Genomic DNA, 14,167 nt, shown 5'->3' with positions numbered 1-14,167 from the left:
TGTAAAGAAAGAATTACTAATCTTAAATATAGGTCTAAATAATACATACAGTAAAGAAACAACCATACATCTTCCAAAAGGTTGGGCAGTTGAGAATATAGGTAACAAGAACAATTCAAATAGATTAATTAGAAATATAGATAACAAAACATAGAAATAGCACTGAAGGCCACTTGTTTGAAAATCATGTTTCCTTTTCATTTGAAACAGCAAACTTGTATTCACTCATTTATAATTATCAAGAAAATGACTCCTGGGCAAGGCACAAATACCTGTCAGTTATTCTCTGTTTCAGTCTATTTACCTTTAATACTTCTAAATATTATTATAAAACACAGAGTAGAACAAAGTGTTAGTGTTACAAAAGGTATGGCAGGCCCTTTCATATTTTACTCTTAAAGAGACAATATCCCTTTCTTTTCTTTTTTTGTTGGAGTACTGAAAATATTTAGTCAGGTCACTCATGTGAGTGCCATCAGTACCATCCAACCCAGTACTACCTGTCGTATGATTGGGCAGTCGCACCCCCACCATGCTTGCCTAGAGTGGAGGGTGGCTAGGCACCCTGCAGAATGAAAATCAAGAACTGTCAAAGGGTCTTGTAGAGTCAACGGCCATCTAGCAAGCACGTGCCATGAAGCCTGGTAAGGGCAGCCCTTGCAGCAAAGCTTGATCTGGCAATTCACTGCAACAGAACTTCCCGGCTGTCTTGGTCCTCACCATGCTGCTGGATCTGGCAGGGAATGTCGAGAGGGTGGGTCTGGACCTGTGTAACCCACTACTCACCTAAATCCATTCATTCACACACTGTTCCTTTCTGAGGAGTGGGGTATCCTCATATCAAACCCCACAAACTGAGTGAAAGGAACCATCATCATCCTATGGGATGGATGGCCAGAAGACTGAAAATATTGTGAAACTGAACTGTAATTTGTAGATGCTGTCCTTGGCCTGTTTATCACTGAAAGGATACGTTTTAATATCATCTTACCTTTCTGAAATTAAATCCTGTCAGTTTTTGCATCTGTTTCAATTGAACTGTATTTGTTTCACAACCTTTTATCAATAATATTTTATTTCCTACTAAATACTCAGCAATAAAGTATGAGTCTCCTACTAATCTGTTTCAGTCTTGAAGATGACCCAGACTCATGGATTGAATTTTTTATTTTAAAACACCGTTGTAATGACCACGCTGGGAGAAAACACAGAAGATGCATCAATTGTCTGCTGTGGGAAATGTAGTACAATTCTCTGAATGTATTTACATTATCCAATACAGCAGGCATAAAGAGAAGCTATTAAATATTTCTGGCTCAGTGTCCATGACAAGGGAATATATGAACTAGCATTAACTCTTTCTTATTCTGGTATCTACCTTTACTTGTGCAAGCTTTCTGGAATCAGAAAAAGAATTTAAAAAAATCCTTTGCAGAGAAAAAAACCCAACGTAGGATAATATGGAAATACTCTTACTGAGGGTCAACAGGCCATCAGACATGTTATGTACCTGTTTACGAAGTGTGTTGTTGACTATATACAAATATTACTCTACTGTTCCATGAAACATCCAATTAGATAAATGTACAATTTAAGGTTACAAATTTCATTCTATTGCTTCATTCAAATAACCTATTGAAATATATTGCTATTTTTAAAAATAATTTGTCTTTGATCTTGGACTGTGTCCGTGAAAGCTATCGATTCGCAGACGGATGACCTAAATGCTCTGCAGCACACAAACATGTTACAAAAGTGAAAAAACAAAGTGACATGCTATAGTTGTTAAAATTACAGCAATTCTTTTTATACCATTCAGTTTGCCTCCCTAAACTAATCATACGCTTCAGGACAGAGCAGATAATTTGAAGACATTTAAGATATGAGAAGATTAGTGCACTTGAAGAAGTGCAAATGATTCTGAAGGCATTTTTTAGGATTAAAAATAAAATCCATAACTCATGCACAATGGGAGATGATGAAGTCGGAAATTTGCACCAGGTATGACGTAGCACCATAATCCTCATCAGTTGCTCCTTTTATCATATTGTTCCACCAGCTACCTAAATTGCTGCTTTGGGGAATCTTCTTCCATTTCGTAAGGAGTATTAGGTTGCTTGTTTTTCAAGATGTGCATATGGGAGCAGATTTTTCAATTTAGTTAAAATTCAGAATTACAGAAGAGACCTCGATATTTTTTTTTCCCTGCTAGGAAAAGAGCAAAGTTTTAAAATGTAACATAAAGGAAATGCCACAGTAAAATCCATCTGGTTCATCAGGCTAATGAAAGGAACATTGTCTCTTTGTGAGTCTATTTGCAGGTCAAAGCACTGTTAAAAACAAATGTACCTAATAACTTTCTGCATAGATTATAACCCACATATATTGCAGGGATTAAAATTATATCATTGCTATATAATAACAGAAGAGATTTAGCTTTGTTTTTAATATTGTTCAAATTGATCATGCAATAACATGCAAACCTTTACAACTTTCAAAATTTATTTATGAAAAAAAATCTTTTGGAATATTGAAAATGTTGTCAAGCATTATGTCCATGCATTACATGCAATGTTGTTTGTGAAAGATATCAATAAGCTCTGGATATTTTGCATAAAGCAAGGAATGTGAATTTTCTTTATAGCAACTGTACACGAGTCAACCAGTGACCCCTGCTAATAGTAAAACGTGAAAGTCTGCAGACATCGTAGTTGACGTAAAAACACATTGCTAGAGAAAGTCAGCAGGTCAATCAGTGCACTTTATATAGCAAAGATAAATACACAGTACGTTAGGAACATTTTGGGCTTGAGTCCTTCATTAGCAAATTCCTTTATGAAGGGCTCAAGCCTGAAACATTGGTTATGTATCTTTAACTTTGCTGTATAAAATACACTGCTTGACTTGATGAGTTACTCCAGCTTTACGTCTTTATGGTGACCCCTGCTAAACTGGTTTATTTGATGCTGGCCATATATTGTCAGGAAGTACTTCCCCTGCAGATGATAGAGGTGCAGAACCACATGGGGTGTAAAGATCAGTATCTGTGTCTGTTTCACCCTCTGCTAGATAAAGTTTTGATTTTGGCCAACTTCCTCCCCCATAAAATCCAAAAGTCAAGTCATCCTTTGACTGTGAGACGCTGAAACCACTGGGGGATCGCTGCAGTTCTTCATGGTTGACTGAAAGGAGTGAGATGGGAGTATCACTGTCTCTTGTGCTTCTCCCATGTCTCACTGTCACTTTGTCTGAAAAAGGGCTTGTTAACTCTTCTCCCCGATAGCTAGGGCACACATTGTCTCGTGTGGCTGTCAGTGAACAGATTGGAAGAACTGTTGGCCGTTCTGTGTACGATGGAGCAGGTGGTGGAGGAAATCTTGATAGATCAGCAGTTAAAGATGTAAACTTTGTACTTCCTGTACTCTGTCTGAAGAAACCAAAAGGAGCCACAGAAGACACTTGGACTTGAAAACAATTCTGAGGAACCATGTAGGTGCAGGAATCAGAATAGTTTGAGATGACTCTTTTAATTTCAGAGTATTTGTCTTCCACCTTGTTATCAACTGGACTTTGTCTCGTCGACGGCCCTGCCCCTCTCGCTGAATAATACCCAGTTGATGCAGATTGCCCATTATTCATCTGCTGAATGTGCATGTCCACCAGGAAGTCAATCTTCTTCTCCATTCCCTCCACCTGGAATGGATCAGAGAAAATGCAATTAATTTAATCATTGCAGGTACTTTTAGACAATGAGGACAAGGGGTGTTACCTTGTGAAAAAAAAATATTGAAAATTCATCTGGGACATTATTTTTCATTGAATTTACTTCCAAAAAATACAGCCTTGACTGATCGTCTATAAATTAATGTTGACATTTGCAATTTAGGTAACATATACAAGATTATTGATCTTCTCAACATATCTTGGTGTAACCCCAGTGAGATGATCAAGACTGCTGTAATTCAATTCAGCAATTAAATTATACACACAATGTAAAGCAAGAATAGTTAAATGTAGATCAAATGAACAGCTTCACTTGGCAAAGGTATCTTTCCAAAACATACATCATTCTGTGAAACTCCTGTGATGCACTAAAAACCCAAATATATAACATACCATATTTGATGGCATTTTGGACACCCATATTTTTTCCCAAAAATGTCACCTCAAAAACCATCCCATACACGAAGGTAACATTTTGGTGCCGCCATTTTGGGCACCAAAATACAAATGCAGTGGAAGCTTTCCTCTGCAAGATGGCAACAGGAGGAAAGCCCTCAAACTGCTCACTCAGCTTCAATAAGCCCACGGAGGTGCTCTGCTGTCCAGGAAGCAGGCCAGCAGCTTCGTAGACCACCTTCCCTCGGGTGGCCCGTGCTTTCTGGAGTTGTTGCCGCCGCTCACTCCCCCTAGTGTGAAGGTCCACTCATTCGATCCTGCCTGCTCACTCTCTCCCTCCCTCCCACTCACTCACTCTCTCCCACAGTGCTTTGAGGGGAGCAACAGGCCTTGATGATAAGGCTTTGTTCGATGAGTAAGGCCCCAAGCAAATTGAATGAGGTGAGGGGACGGGTGGCAATGAGTGAGCAGCCTGTCAAACTCAGCTCACTGCCATTCACCCCTGTGCCTCACTCAATCTGTTTGGGAAGGCCATGCTTGTCGAACAAAGGCTCAGCGTGGATCCTGATCACCAAGGTCCAGTGCTCCCCTCAAAGCTCTCTGGGCCCTGTCCATTGCCATGGCTTCTCTCTCTCCCGCTCTGTCAATCAATTGGCATTTGTACAATGTGGCGGGAACCAGCCTGAGCCTCGGGGTGTGAAGGGCAGGAGGACATGTTGCTGCTGTTTCTTATATATGAGGAGGCTTTGGCATCTTGGCCATGCAAGGCTGGAGGGTTTCCATTGAGGTGAGTGAAGGGAAACACACTAAAACAAATTTTTCCTGACATCTCACGCTAAAAATGGGAGGAGGGGGGTCCTATATGCCATCAAATATGGTCATTTACAGGAATGCTTAATATTATGCACATGTGAAGACTATTGGATTTAGTTAATATGAAGGCCTTAATCAGGAGTGGTTCTGTTTGTGATTCACTCAGCAGTTGTATTAATACTGTTAGCCAGGACTATCTGCAGCTCTGAGGAACTCTGAGATACCTGCTGGTCACAGCAATGCACTGGGAAGATGTGGTAACATCCGGTGCCATGAATAAACAAAGAGGGCAAAGTAATATTCACGTCGATTCAGATCCGATTTGGGTTCCTCTCCTTATTTTTCATGTTTCTTCCTTTTCTTCCCCCCAATATTGTTTACTTGTGGAATTAATGAGCCTCACAGAAATAATGGATCAAAATGCAAATTTTAACTTTTCTTTCACAATGACTCAAAAGGAAGAGTGCAGTATGTGCACATTTGATTGAACTGTCGATGAGGAGGATGTCCCATGAGAATAACTTGTGTTAACTAGGTCCAAATCTATTTTGAAATGTGGAATAGTTTAAAGGATTGCCAGAGTAGTTACTGGGAGAATGTTAACCTGATAGAGAAGAATGTCAACCCAAAAGTGGAAGAAGAAATTAAGGGATGAGACAACAAAGAAAAAAGATGTGTAAAAGACAACAGTTATTAACAACAAATAAAATGACTCTAGGCTTAAGACATATGTAAGTAAATACATTAAGTAGGGCAGCTAGAACTATCAACTGTAGTGAGGGGTTTGTTTAAGAAGGATGCTGTCTAGCTGAAGGCTTGACTGAGTCACAGAATATTAAAAGGAAAATGAGTAAAAATAAAGGGAAATTGAACATGAAGAGATGAGGCATAGGGGTAGCTGCAAACATTGTGTGTGAGTGCATTGCCTGACAATCAGTGGGAAGAGATTTGCAGTAATAAAGTATGAATCACAATAATGTGTTACAACGTTTATTTAAAACATTGGACGACCTAACAAACTGGCCAGCATCTGGGGGAAAAGAAATAGAGATGAAATCTCAGGTCAACAACTTTTCATCAGAACTGGTAGGAGTTAGAGGTAAAACAGATTTTTAGGAGACAGAGTAAATGGGGACAGGGCAAGGAAACAAAATGAATGATAATGTAAGGTGTAAAAATAATGACGTTGAAGTAAAATAACAAAAGGTCGCTCTGGAAGAGGTGTAATTTTTTTTAAAAAAGGAGCATCATTTCAAGTTATCAAAGGAAAATACTGCATATGCTGGAAATATGACATCCAAATGCTGGACATACTGATTGTCTTCCATTGCAGAGCCAGGAAGACTGTGCTGTGCCAAGTCAGAAGGGAAGTGCTGTTTCCCCTTGAACTTCTTCAAAACAAGTAAACAAGAAGGCAGAATGGGGAAATTAAAGAGTCAGGCGATTCGAAATGCAGTGTCACTCTTGTGGACTCAGTGAAGATGTTCACCAAAGCAGTTACCAAATAGCTTTTTGGTTTCCACAGTCTAAAAGGCTCTTATAATCAGGTAGTGCTAAAAACAAAATGGCTGCTAGTGTATTGGCTGTTGGTCATGTTCCCAACATTGAAAAAAACTGAAAAATGTACAGTAAGTCCTTGCAAAACGATGTTCAACATTGTTAGAACATTGGTGAGAAAATAAAATACTGCACCACACTTTGTAATTGTTTAGTTTAACATTCTTTCACTTAAGGTAGCACTTTTCAAGAATGTATAAAGAACATTAAGTGAAGACCTGCTGAAGGTTCTCACTGTGTCATGTGGGTTTCCTCTGGGTGCTCTGGTTTCCTCCCATGGTCCAAAGACATATAAGGCTGTTAGATTAATTGGTCACATGAGTGTTCTTGGGTGGCACCGGCCCATGGGCTGGAAGGCCTGTTACAGTGCTGTAACTCCAAATTAAAATAACACAACTTTCGAAGGCCTATAAGAAGCAGAGGGAGTTGGTCCTTCAGCCCCTAACTTCTTTTCCATAATCATAGATGATTTTCTTGCTCAGTACCACTTTTTGTACTAATCCTATGCATCTTGATTCACATTATATCTGAAAATATATCAATCTCTGTCTTGAAGATTTCGGAAGAGGTTTGGAGCTCACACTCTAACTTGCAGCAATGATGATGAGCTGGAGAAAGTAGACACATTTAAGTTCTCCAATGACATCCTGGTCCACCCCTGGCAATCCAATGACCAAGAAAGTACACCAGCACCTCGACTTTCTTAGAAGTGTGGGGAAATTTGGCATGTCACTAATGTCTCTCAGCAACTTCTATAGGTGCACCATTGAAAGTATCTTGTCAGGATTCATCACTGTGTGGTATGGGAACTGCTCCACCCAAGACTCCAAGAAATTGCAGCAGGTTGTGAACATGCCTCAAGCCATCACATCCACCCCCCCCCCCAACCACTCCCACCCCATCAATTTAATCTATAGCCCTCATTGCCTTGAAAGGGCAGCCAACATATTAAAAGACCCATCCAACCTTATCCACACTTTCTTCACCCCCTCCTGTTGGGAAGATGATTATGCTTCATCAGCTTCAAGGACAGTTTCTCTCCAACCGTTGTCAGACTTCTGAATGAACCTCACATCCATAAAATTACTGTATATTGTATTTCCTCTGTACTAATGGATCCCTCTGTAACTCTGCATTCTTATCATCTGCCTTACTTATTATGCTATGTATGAGATATATAGCTGGACTGCTTGCAAAACAAACTTCATCACTGCACCTTGCTGTACATGGCAATAAACTTGAACATGAACTTGAGTATACTCAGTATGTGCACATCCCCTATCCTGAGGCATAATGAATTCCAAAGGTTCACCATCCACTCAGTGAAGAAATTTCTTTTCATTTCATTTGAGTACAGAGGAAAGTCAAATGGTCTTGGTCAATGCAGTTAACTTCTACAGTTCTGCTTGCTGCTTTATTGATATAAAATGAGGGGGATTGCAAGAACTTCAAAACCACACAGCAAAGATCTTTAATCTAGAAGAGAGACATTCAATGCCCTGCAAAACAATGAAAGCTGCATTGTCATCGATTAGTGACCAATAGCGTGAAGCATTACCTGTCTCTCAACCTTGACAAATCTTCCCATCATACTTTGGTCTTCAGCCTCCGGATCAGAAGCTTTAGCTACATCAGGGTCAATTCTGATAGTTAAAGCAGATCTAAATTAATAGGGGTTTGCAATGATTTAAGATACATAAACAGATAATGTTTCAAAACGAATCTGTGATATTTAAAATATTTCTTTCTGCTTTGTTTATCCCTTCTGTGACTCTTTGTATTACTGTAGTTAGAAATTTTGCCATGTTTTAAAAAATAACATGCATTCTCTTCCATTTAATGGCTTCTTGTGGTGAATCCTGGTACGTAGTAAGATGTACATTTATATTGTGGATTCTATATATCAAGATGATGTCAAAAAAGAATAACCACCTCTTTTCAAACTATTGGGATCTCGAATTTGTTGCTGAAATACTAACTGGTAACAAGAGGTAGTTATTGTTTTTACAGATGTTCTTCATTATTTAGTTCATTGTCCATTTTATGGTCCTATCCTGGTTTAAAAATCCTCAACTCTTCTGGCTTATATCAGGAATAGACTCGAAATGGTAAAGTGGGTATAGGCAACTGCAAGGGGGCTTCCAGGATAACAAAAATACACAATGCCACTTGTAAGGGGGTATTGTACTTCTCCACTTAACTATCCAAGGATGGATGTGTCCACTTCTTTTTTCCAAATAGCCAATGCCTGCAGCCAGGATGAGAAGAAGCACTCTTCACTAAGTCAAAGGAACCCAAAGGATTGCTGCTGAACTACAATCACATCCCCACTAGACAGCACCACTGCTCATTCTCCTTCCCTCTCCTCATCCAATGCACACCAGTAGTGCCTACGAATTTCAACCCTTGCTTTCTTCATAGTAAATTGACACTGAAGTGTATATTGACAGTGCTAAAGTGGGCATGCAGAACAGGCAAAATAATGATTTTATTTCAATCTCTTGTCTATTTAGACAATGTAAGCGAGATAAATAGAGAATGGACTATATGGAACTATTATATGGGCAAATGCATAAACTAATACTTATTCAACATATAAGCTGCTTACTTGGGGGACTGTTGTAAAGGATATATAAAACCTCCTTTTAGACTTGTTTTTTTCTGTTTTGGAGTTGATGGAGGTGCAGGTGCAAGAATCATATCGATCCTGCAAAAGAAAACAAAGCACGAAACACGAGGATAAGGAGCAAAGCACAATCTGGTGGAGGGTCTCAATGGTTGAGCAGCATCAGTGGCGGGGGGGGGGGGGAAGCAGTAAATGTTTCAGGGCAGAACCCTTCAATAAACCTTCTTGCATGGCACATTGACTCTTCTTTTTCTCCCAATGACATTGCTCAACCAGCTGAGTTCCTCAAGCAGGTTGTTTATTGTTCTGGATTCTAGCATCTGCAGTCTCCTGAGAGAATAATTCTGCATATTCAATGTACTCTCAGTGCTTTGAGTGAAATAACTCAGTAAGAGGATTCCAAAGCAAAGCTATGCAGATGCTGAACATCTAAAATATAACAAACAATGCTAAAAATATTCAGGGAACATCTGTGGAGAGAGTATTAATATTTCAAACCTGAAACTTGACCTACTGACTATTTTCTCAGCAGTTGGCAATTTTACAACAGATTTTTATCAGCTTAATCATTTGCAAACGTCAGAGCCTGCGAAGAAAGACGGAGGGGGGGTGGGGGGGCATTGATAAGGAAATGTGAAGTGTCTGTGCCTGACCATATGCATGAAAGTGAACTAAAAATGTGTATGATGGAAAAATAAAACAAGCTCAAGTTAATGTGAACTCCCAACAAATTGGAACAGGAGATATTACAGTGATCTGTAAGGAGGTGGCAAAAAAATTAAATTAATATTTTGTGACTGTCCTCACGGAAGACCAAGAAAATCTTCCAGTAAAAGCAGGGAGAATGAGTGTGGAGTGACCCTCGGGTTTTGAAGAAAGCAGCCATGGAGGGTGGGATTCGTTGTCATGTTCAAAAATTCTGAAGATGAGAGAAATTCATCCTGAAGATTGGAAGACAGCAAATAATCTAAGTATAAAAGAAAAGGTTCAGAAACTGAGAAACTATAGACCAGTTATCCTATTCAAATAACATTTGTCTGCTAGGAGATGGTAAAAGAAAAAAATAATAATTTATGAAAATGGATTTACAAAAGGAAAATTATGTTTGCCTAATCTAGATTTTTTTTTGAGTTTGGAACTAGCAGAGTAAGTGAAAGTGATGAACTCTCATAAATTCTCTACTTAAGATAATTGTGTGCACAACATCAGCACATAAACTGCAGCCATGTTGTAAGGTGGACAATAAATGTGGTATTACTGACAATCCCTGACTCTTTTTTTTTATGAACAAATAAATAAATCATGACATTTAAAGGTGTGACATTTCTCAATGTTATGTTTTGTTTGTCACTATTTACCTGGACTGTAGATACTTTATTCTCGAAAGCATATCCAAATGTCCTGCTGAGTATTGTTCAATAACATCCTTCACATCATAAGGTCGTAAGGTCTCCTTAAACTTTTTCTTGTTGAGGAAAAATTTCATGATACTGAAGAGATGAAAAAAAAGATTTCTCTTTCACTGATTTAAATACCAAGGATAAAACTTTAAAATTGCTTTCTGTTATCATGTATGTCAGAAATATATCTATTCTGTGGAATATTCTGTTTGTTCTCCAATAGGCTTCTGATCAATTATTTTCTGTTTAGTCAGCTAGAATGTGGAATTCCATAGTGCTGTGAAAAAGGCAGCATTAATCTTATCCAGCAATTTTATTTTAAATTTTAATGATACAGTGTGGTAGAAATAATTTCTGACCAATAAAACCCATGCCACCCAATTATACTCAATTGACTGACTAATCCCGTACAGTTTGGAGGGTGGGAAGAAACAGGGACTCCAAGAGAAAACCCATGCAGGTCACAGGGAGGATGTACAAACTCCTCGCAGATAGCACCAGATTTGAATGTGGATGACGGGTGCTGTAATAGCATTGCGCTAACTGCTACGCTAACCATGCTGCCCATTATTGTCCTTTGGTTCAATAGTTCAGGACCTAACAGGTCTGTTTAACCTCATTCACATTTGTCATTTTAACACTGGTAAAAAGTGATGATAAAAGTATGTATCAGAAAATATCAGTTGGCTGTGGCAGCGCACATCTGAATGCAGGCGAACTGACTCCGCATTGTTACAGCTGTGGCAGTGAGCAGCTGCATAAAGATGGTGCCGCCGGGTGCGCCTTCTTCTGCAATCAAGCGGGCCGCTCACACACACTTGGCTGCACCGTGACATCACTGCCTGCCTGTGGGCGGGACTTATAAGGCGCAGCGTGGGCTTTTCAAAAATAAATTGTTGGAAGTGCGCGCAACTTACAACCTCATTTCATTTCCCCTTAAAGCTACCGCTACTATTGGTGACCCCAATGTGCCTAAACAATTCTGGACTCTACACCTTGGACTCTGCAGCAGTCAATGCAGTGGCTATGAAATTCCAACCTTCTGGACGCTTCTCCCATGCACTTGGTGCAGGCAAGCAGAAGCGCAATTTCATCTCGGGTAGATTACCTGCAACTCGACAATGTTCTACCATGTCGTCAGCTTCCTAGACCAAGAGACTGTGTCCAGGGTGGATGACCTGATGCACGACCCTCCAGAAGATGGTAAATACCCAGCCCTCTAGAGACTCCACCTGAGTACTTTTGGCCTGTCCAGATGACAGTGCACTGCTAGGCTCATGCACCTAGGTGGCTTAGGAGACAGAGCATTAACCGTGCTTATAGATGAGATGATCGCACTATCAGTGGGCCACAAGCCGTGTCTCATGTTTGTGCAGGCCTTCCTGGAACAGATGCTAGATGACATACAACTGCTGTTGGTGGACAAATATTTCTCAGACCCATGTTAGGACGTGGCCAGAGCAGACGTTCTATAGCGCACAAAACGTGAAAACAAGTCTGCCATGAACCAATTGGCTCATTCCCATCTGGGTCAGCAGACCAGACCCCATCCGAACGGAGTACAACTGCGTCCCAGCAAACCAGCAGAAGCACTGAACACTAACTGGGGTTTTTACCACCAACGCTTGGGGGGGGGGGGGGGGGGGAGACACAAGCGCCAAAATGAAGGCAGCCCTGTTCATTTTCAGAAAACGCCCAGGCCAGTCACCGCTAATGGCTACGATGGCTGGCCACACCAATAACCTATCGCATGTCACCAACAAGGCTAGTGGCCAGTGGTTCCTGGTCGATATGAGTGCCGAACTCAGTGTCATACCATTGACTGCACTAGAAAGACAAATCCACCCATGGGTGGCAAACAACACCGCCATTTGGCATGTGCAACATCCAAATACAACTCAGCAGAGAAAATTTCTGGTGAAATTTCACATTCACCACTGTGGACACATCACTCCTTAGCACAGATTTTCTATGAGCGCACAGCCTGCTGGTGGACGTGAAGGCCAAACGCCTGGTCCATGCCCAGACATTTCAGACTGTCCATCTTAAAGCAAGCACAGCCACGGTGAGCACCCCAAAAGATATTACAGTCGCATCCGGGACAAATTCCCATCCATCCTCAGGCCATAGTTTACGTCCACTATGCAACAGTACGAGGTGCAACACCACATCCTGACTCAGGGCCTCCTACTCCATGCCAAAGCCAGTCAGCTTCCCAAGATAAACTGCAACTGGCCAATGAAGAATTTTCTCAGATGCAAGAGTTGGGCATAGTTCGCAGGTCTGACAGTTCATGGGCTTCCCCACTTCACATGGGCCCAAAGTCCTCAGGTGGGTGGCGGCCCTGCAAAGATTATCGCCACCAAAACAACTCCACCACACACGACCGCTACCAAATCCCGCATATACAAGATTTCACGGCCAACCAGCATGACGCAAAGGTTTTCTCAAAGGTTGATCTACTGTGTGGCTATCACCAGATCCTCGTCCACTCAGTCGACATTGGAAAGACAGCCATCATCACCCCATTCTGACTCTTACCTTCCAGCGGTTGATGGACGCCGTGGGCAGAGACTTGGACTTTGTGTTCATCTACCTGGATGACATACTCATTGCCAACAAGGACCACTAAGAGCACAAAGATCACATCCGCAGACTCTACACATGCCTGTCCGACTTCAGCCTCACAGTCAACTTGGCAAAATGCCAGTTTGGGAAAGACTCCATGCAATTCCTGGGCCAAACTATCACTGCAGATGGGTCAACAACATCAACGGAAAAAGTCATAGCCATATGCCAGTTCGCCTGCCCTAACACCCTCAAAGGCCTCCAGGAATTCACTGGGATGATTAATTTCTATAACCACTTCATCCCAGGGGCAGCATCCCCCTGTTCACCATGATGTCAGCCAAATGCAAGATCCTAGCTTGGATAGAGGAAGCTGACCAAGAACGCCCTGGCCAATGCCACTTTGCTGGTACATCCCAGATCAGATATGCCCACGGCCCTCAATGTTGATCCACAGTCAGTGGAGTCCATTGGCCTTTTTCAGCCAGAATCTACATCCCCTAGAGCTTAAATACAATGCATTTGACAGGGAACTCCTGGCACTCTACCTTGCTACCTTGCCATAAGATATTTCTGCTATTTCCTGGAGGGCAGGCCACTCATGGTTTTTACCGATCACAAGTCCCTCATGCACGCCTTCTCTATGGTCAAGGATCCCTGGTCAGCATGTCAGCAACACCACATATCATACATTTTGGAGTTCACCACCACCATCTGTCACCTCTCCAATAAGGACAATGTGGTGGCCGACACCCTATCTTGACCCACCATCCGAACCTTGTCCCCTGGACTAGACTACTCCCAACTGGTGTGAGCCCAAAAGTGGACGTGGAAGCGTAGGCTTTCTGTCGAAGGCATCAGCCTGCCAGGCAGCTCCAACACATTGTTGTGCGATGCTTCTACTGGCTCACCGCGCTCGGTCATACCACAGCAATGAAGGCGCTAGGTTTTCCAGGCTGTCCACGACTTTGTCCACCCTTCCATAAAGACCTCAATCCACACGGTGGCAGAGAGATTCGTATGGCACATCCTGAGGAAGCAGGTCACCCAACTGGTCCGGAACTGCACCCAGTGCCAGACCTTC

The 14,167-nt window shown here is 41.4% G+C and overlaps 1 protein-coding gene across 3 annotated transcripts in view; it reads right to left on the bottom strand.

Annotated features, from left to right (window-relative positions):
- Positions 1-14,167, bottom strand: part of kcnq3 (potassium voltage-gated channel, KQT-like subfamily, member 3) — a 192,944-nt gene continuing 178,777 nt past the window's right edge. For all 3 annotated transcript variants that reach the window (XM_069921648.1, XM_069921646.1, XM_069921649.1), the window contains 4 exons: positions 10,474-10,605; positions 9,098-9,196; positions 8,048-8,132; positions 1-3,693 (listed from right to left, as the gene is read on the bottom strand). In XM_069921648.1, the coding sequence (XP_069777749.1) occupies positions 2,947-3,693; positions 8,048-8,132; positions 9,098-9,196; positions 10,474-10,605 (1,063 nt within the window). In that variant the 3' untranslated portion in view covers positions 1-2,946. The remainder of the gene's footprint in view (positions 3,694-8,047; positions 8,133-9,097; positions 9,197-10,473; positions 10,606-14,167) is intronic.

The sequence above is a fragment of the Narcine bancroftii genome, chromosome 2 (genome assembly GCF_036971445.1).
Source record: "Narcine bancroftii isolate sNarBan1 chromosome 2, sNarBan1.hap1, whole genome shotgun sequence".
Classification (NCBI taxonomy): Eukaryota; Metazoa; Chordata; class Chondrichthyes; order Torpediniformes; family Narcinidae; genus Narcine; species Narcine bancroftii.
This window is presented reverse-complemented; position numbering and strand designations above follow the sequence as displayed.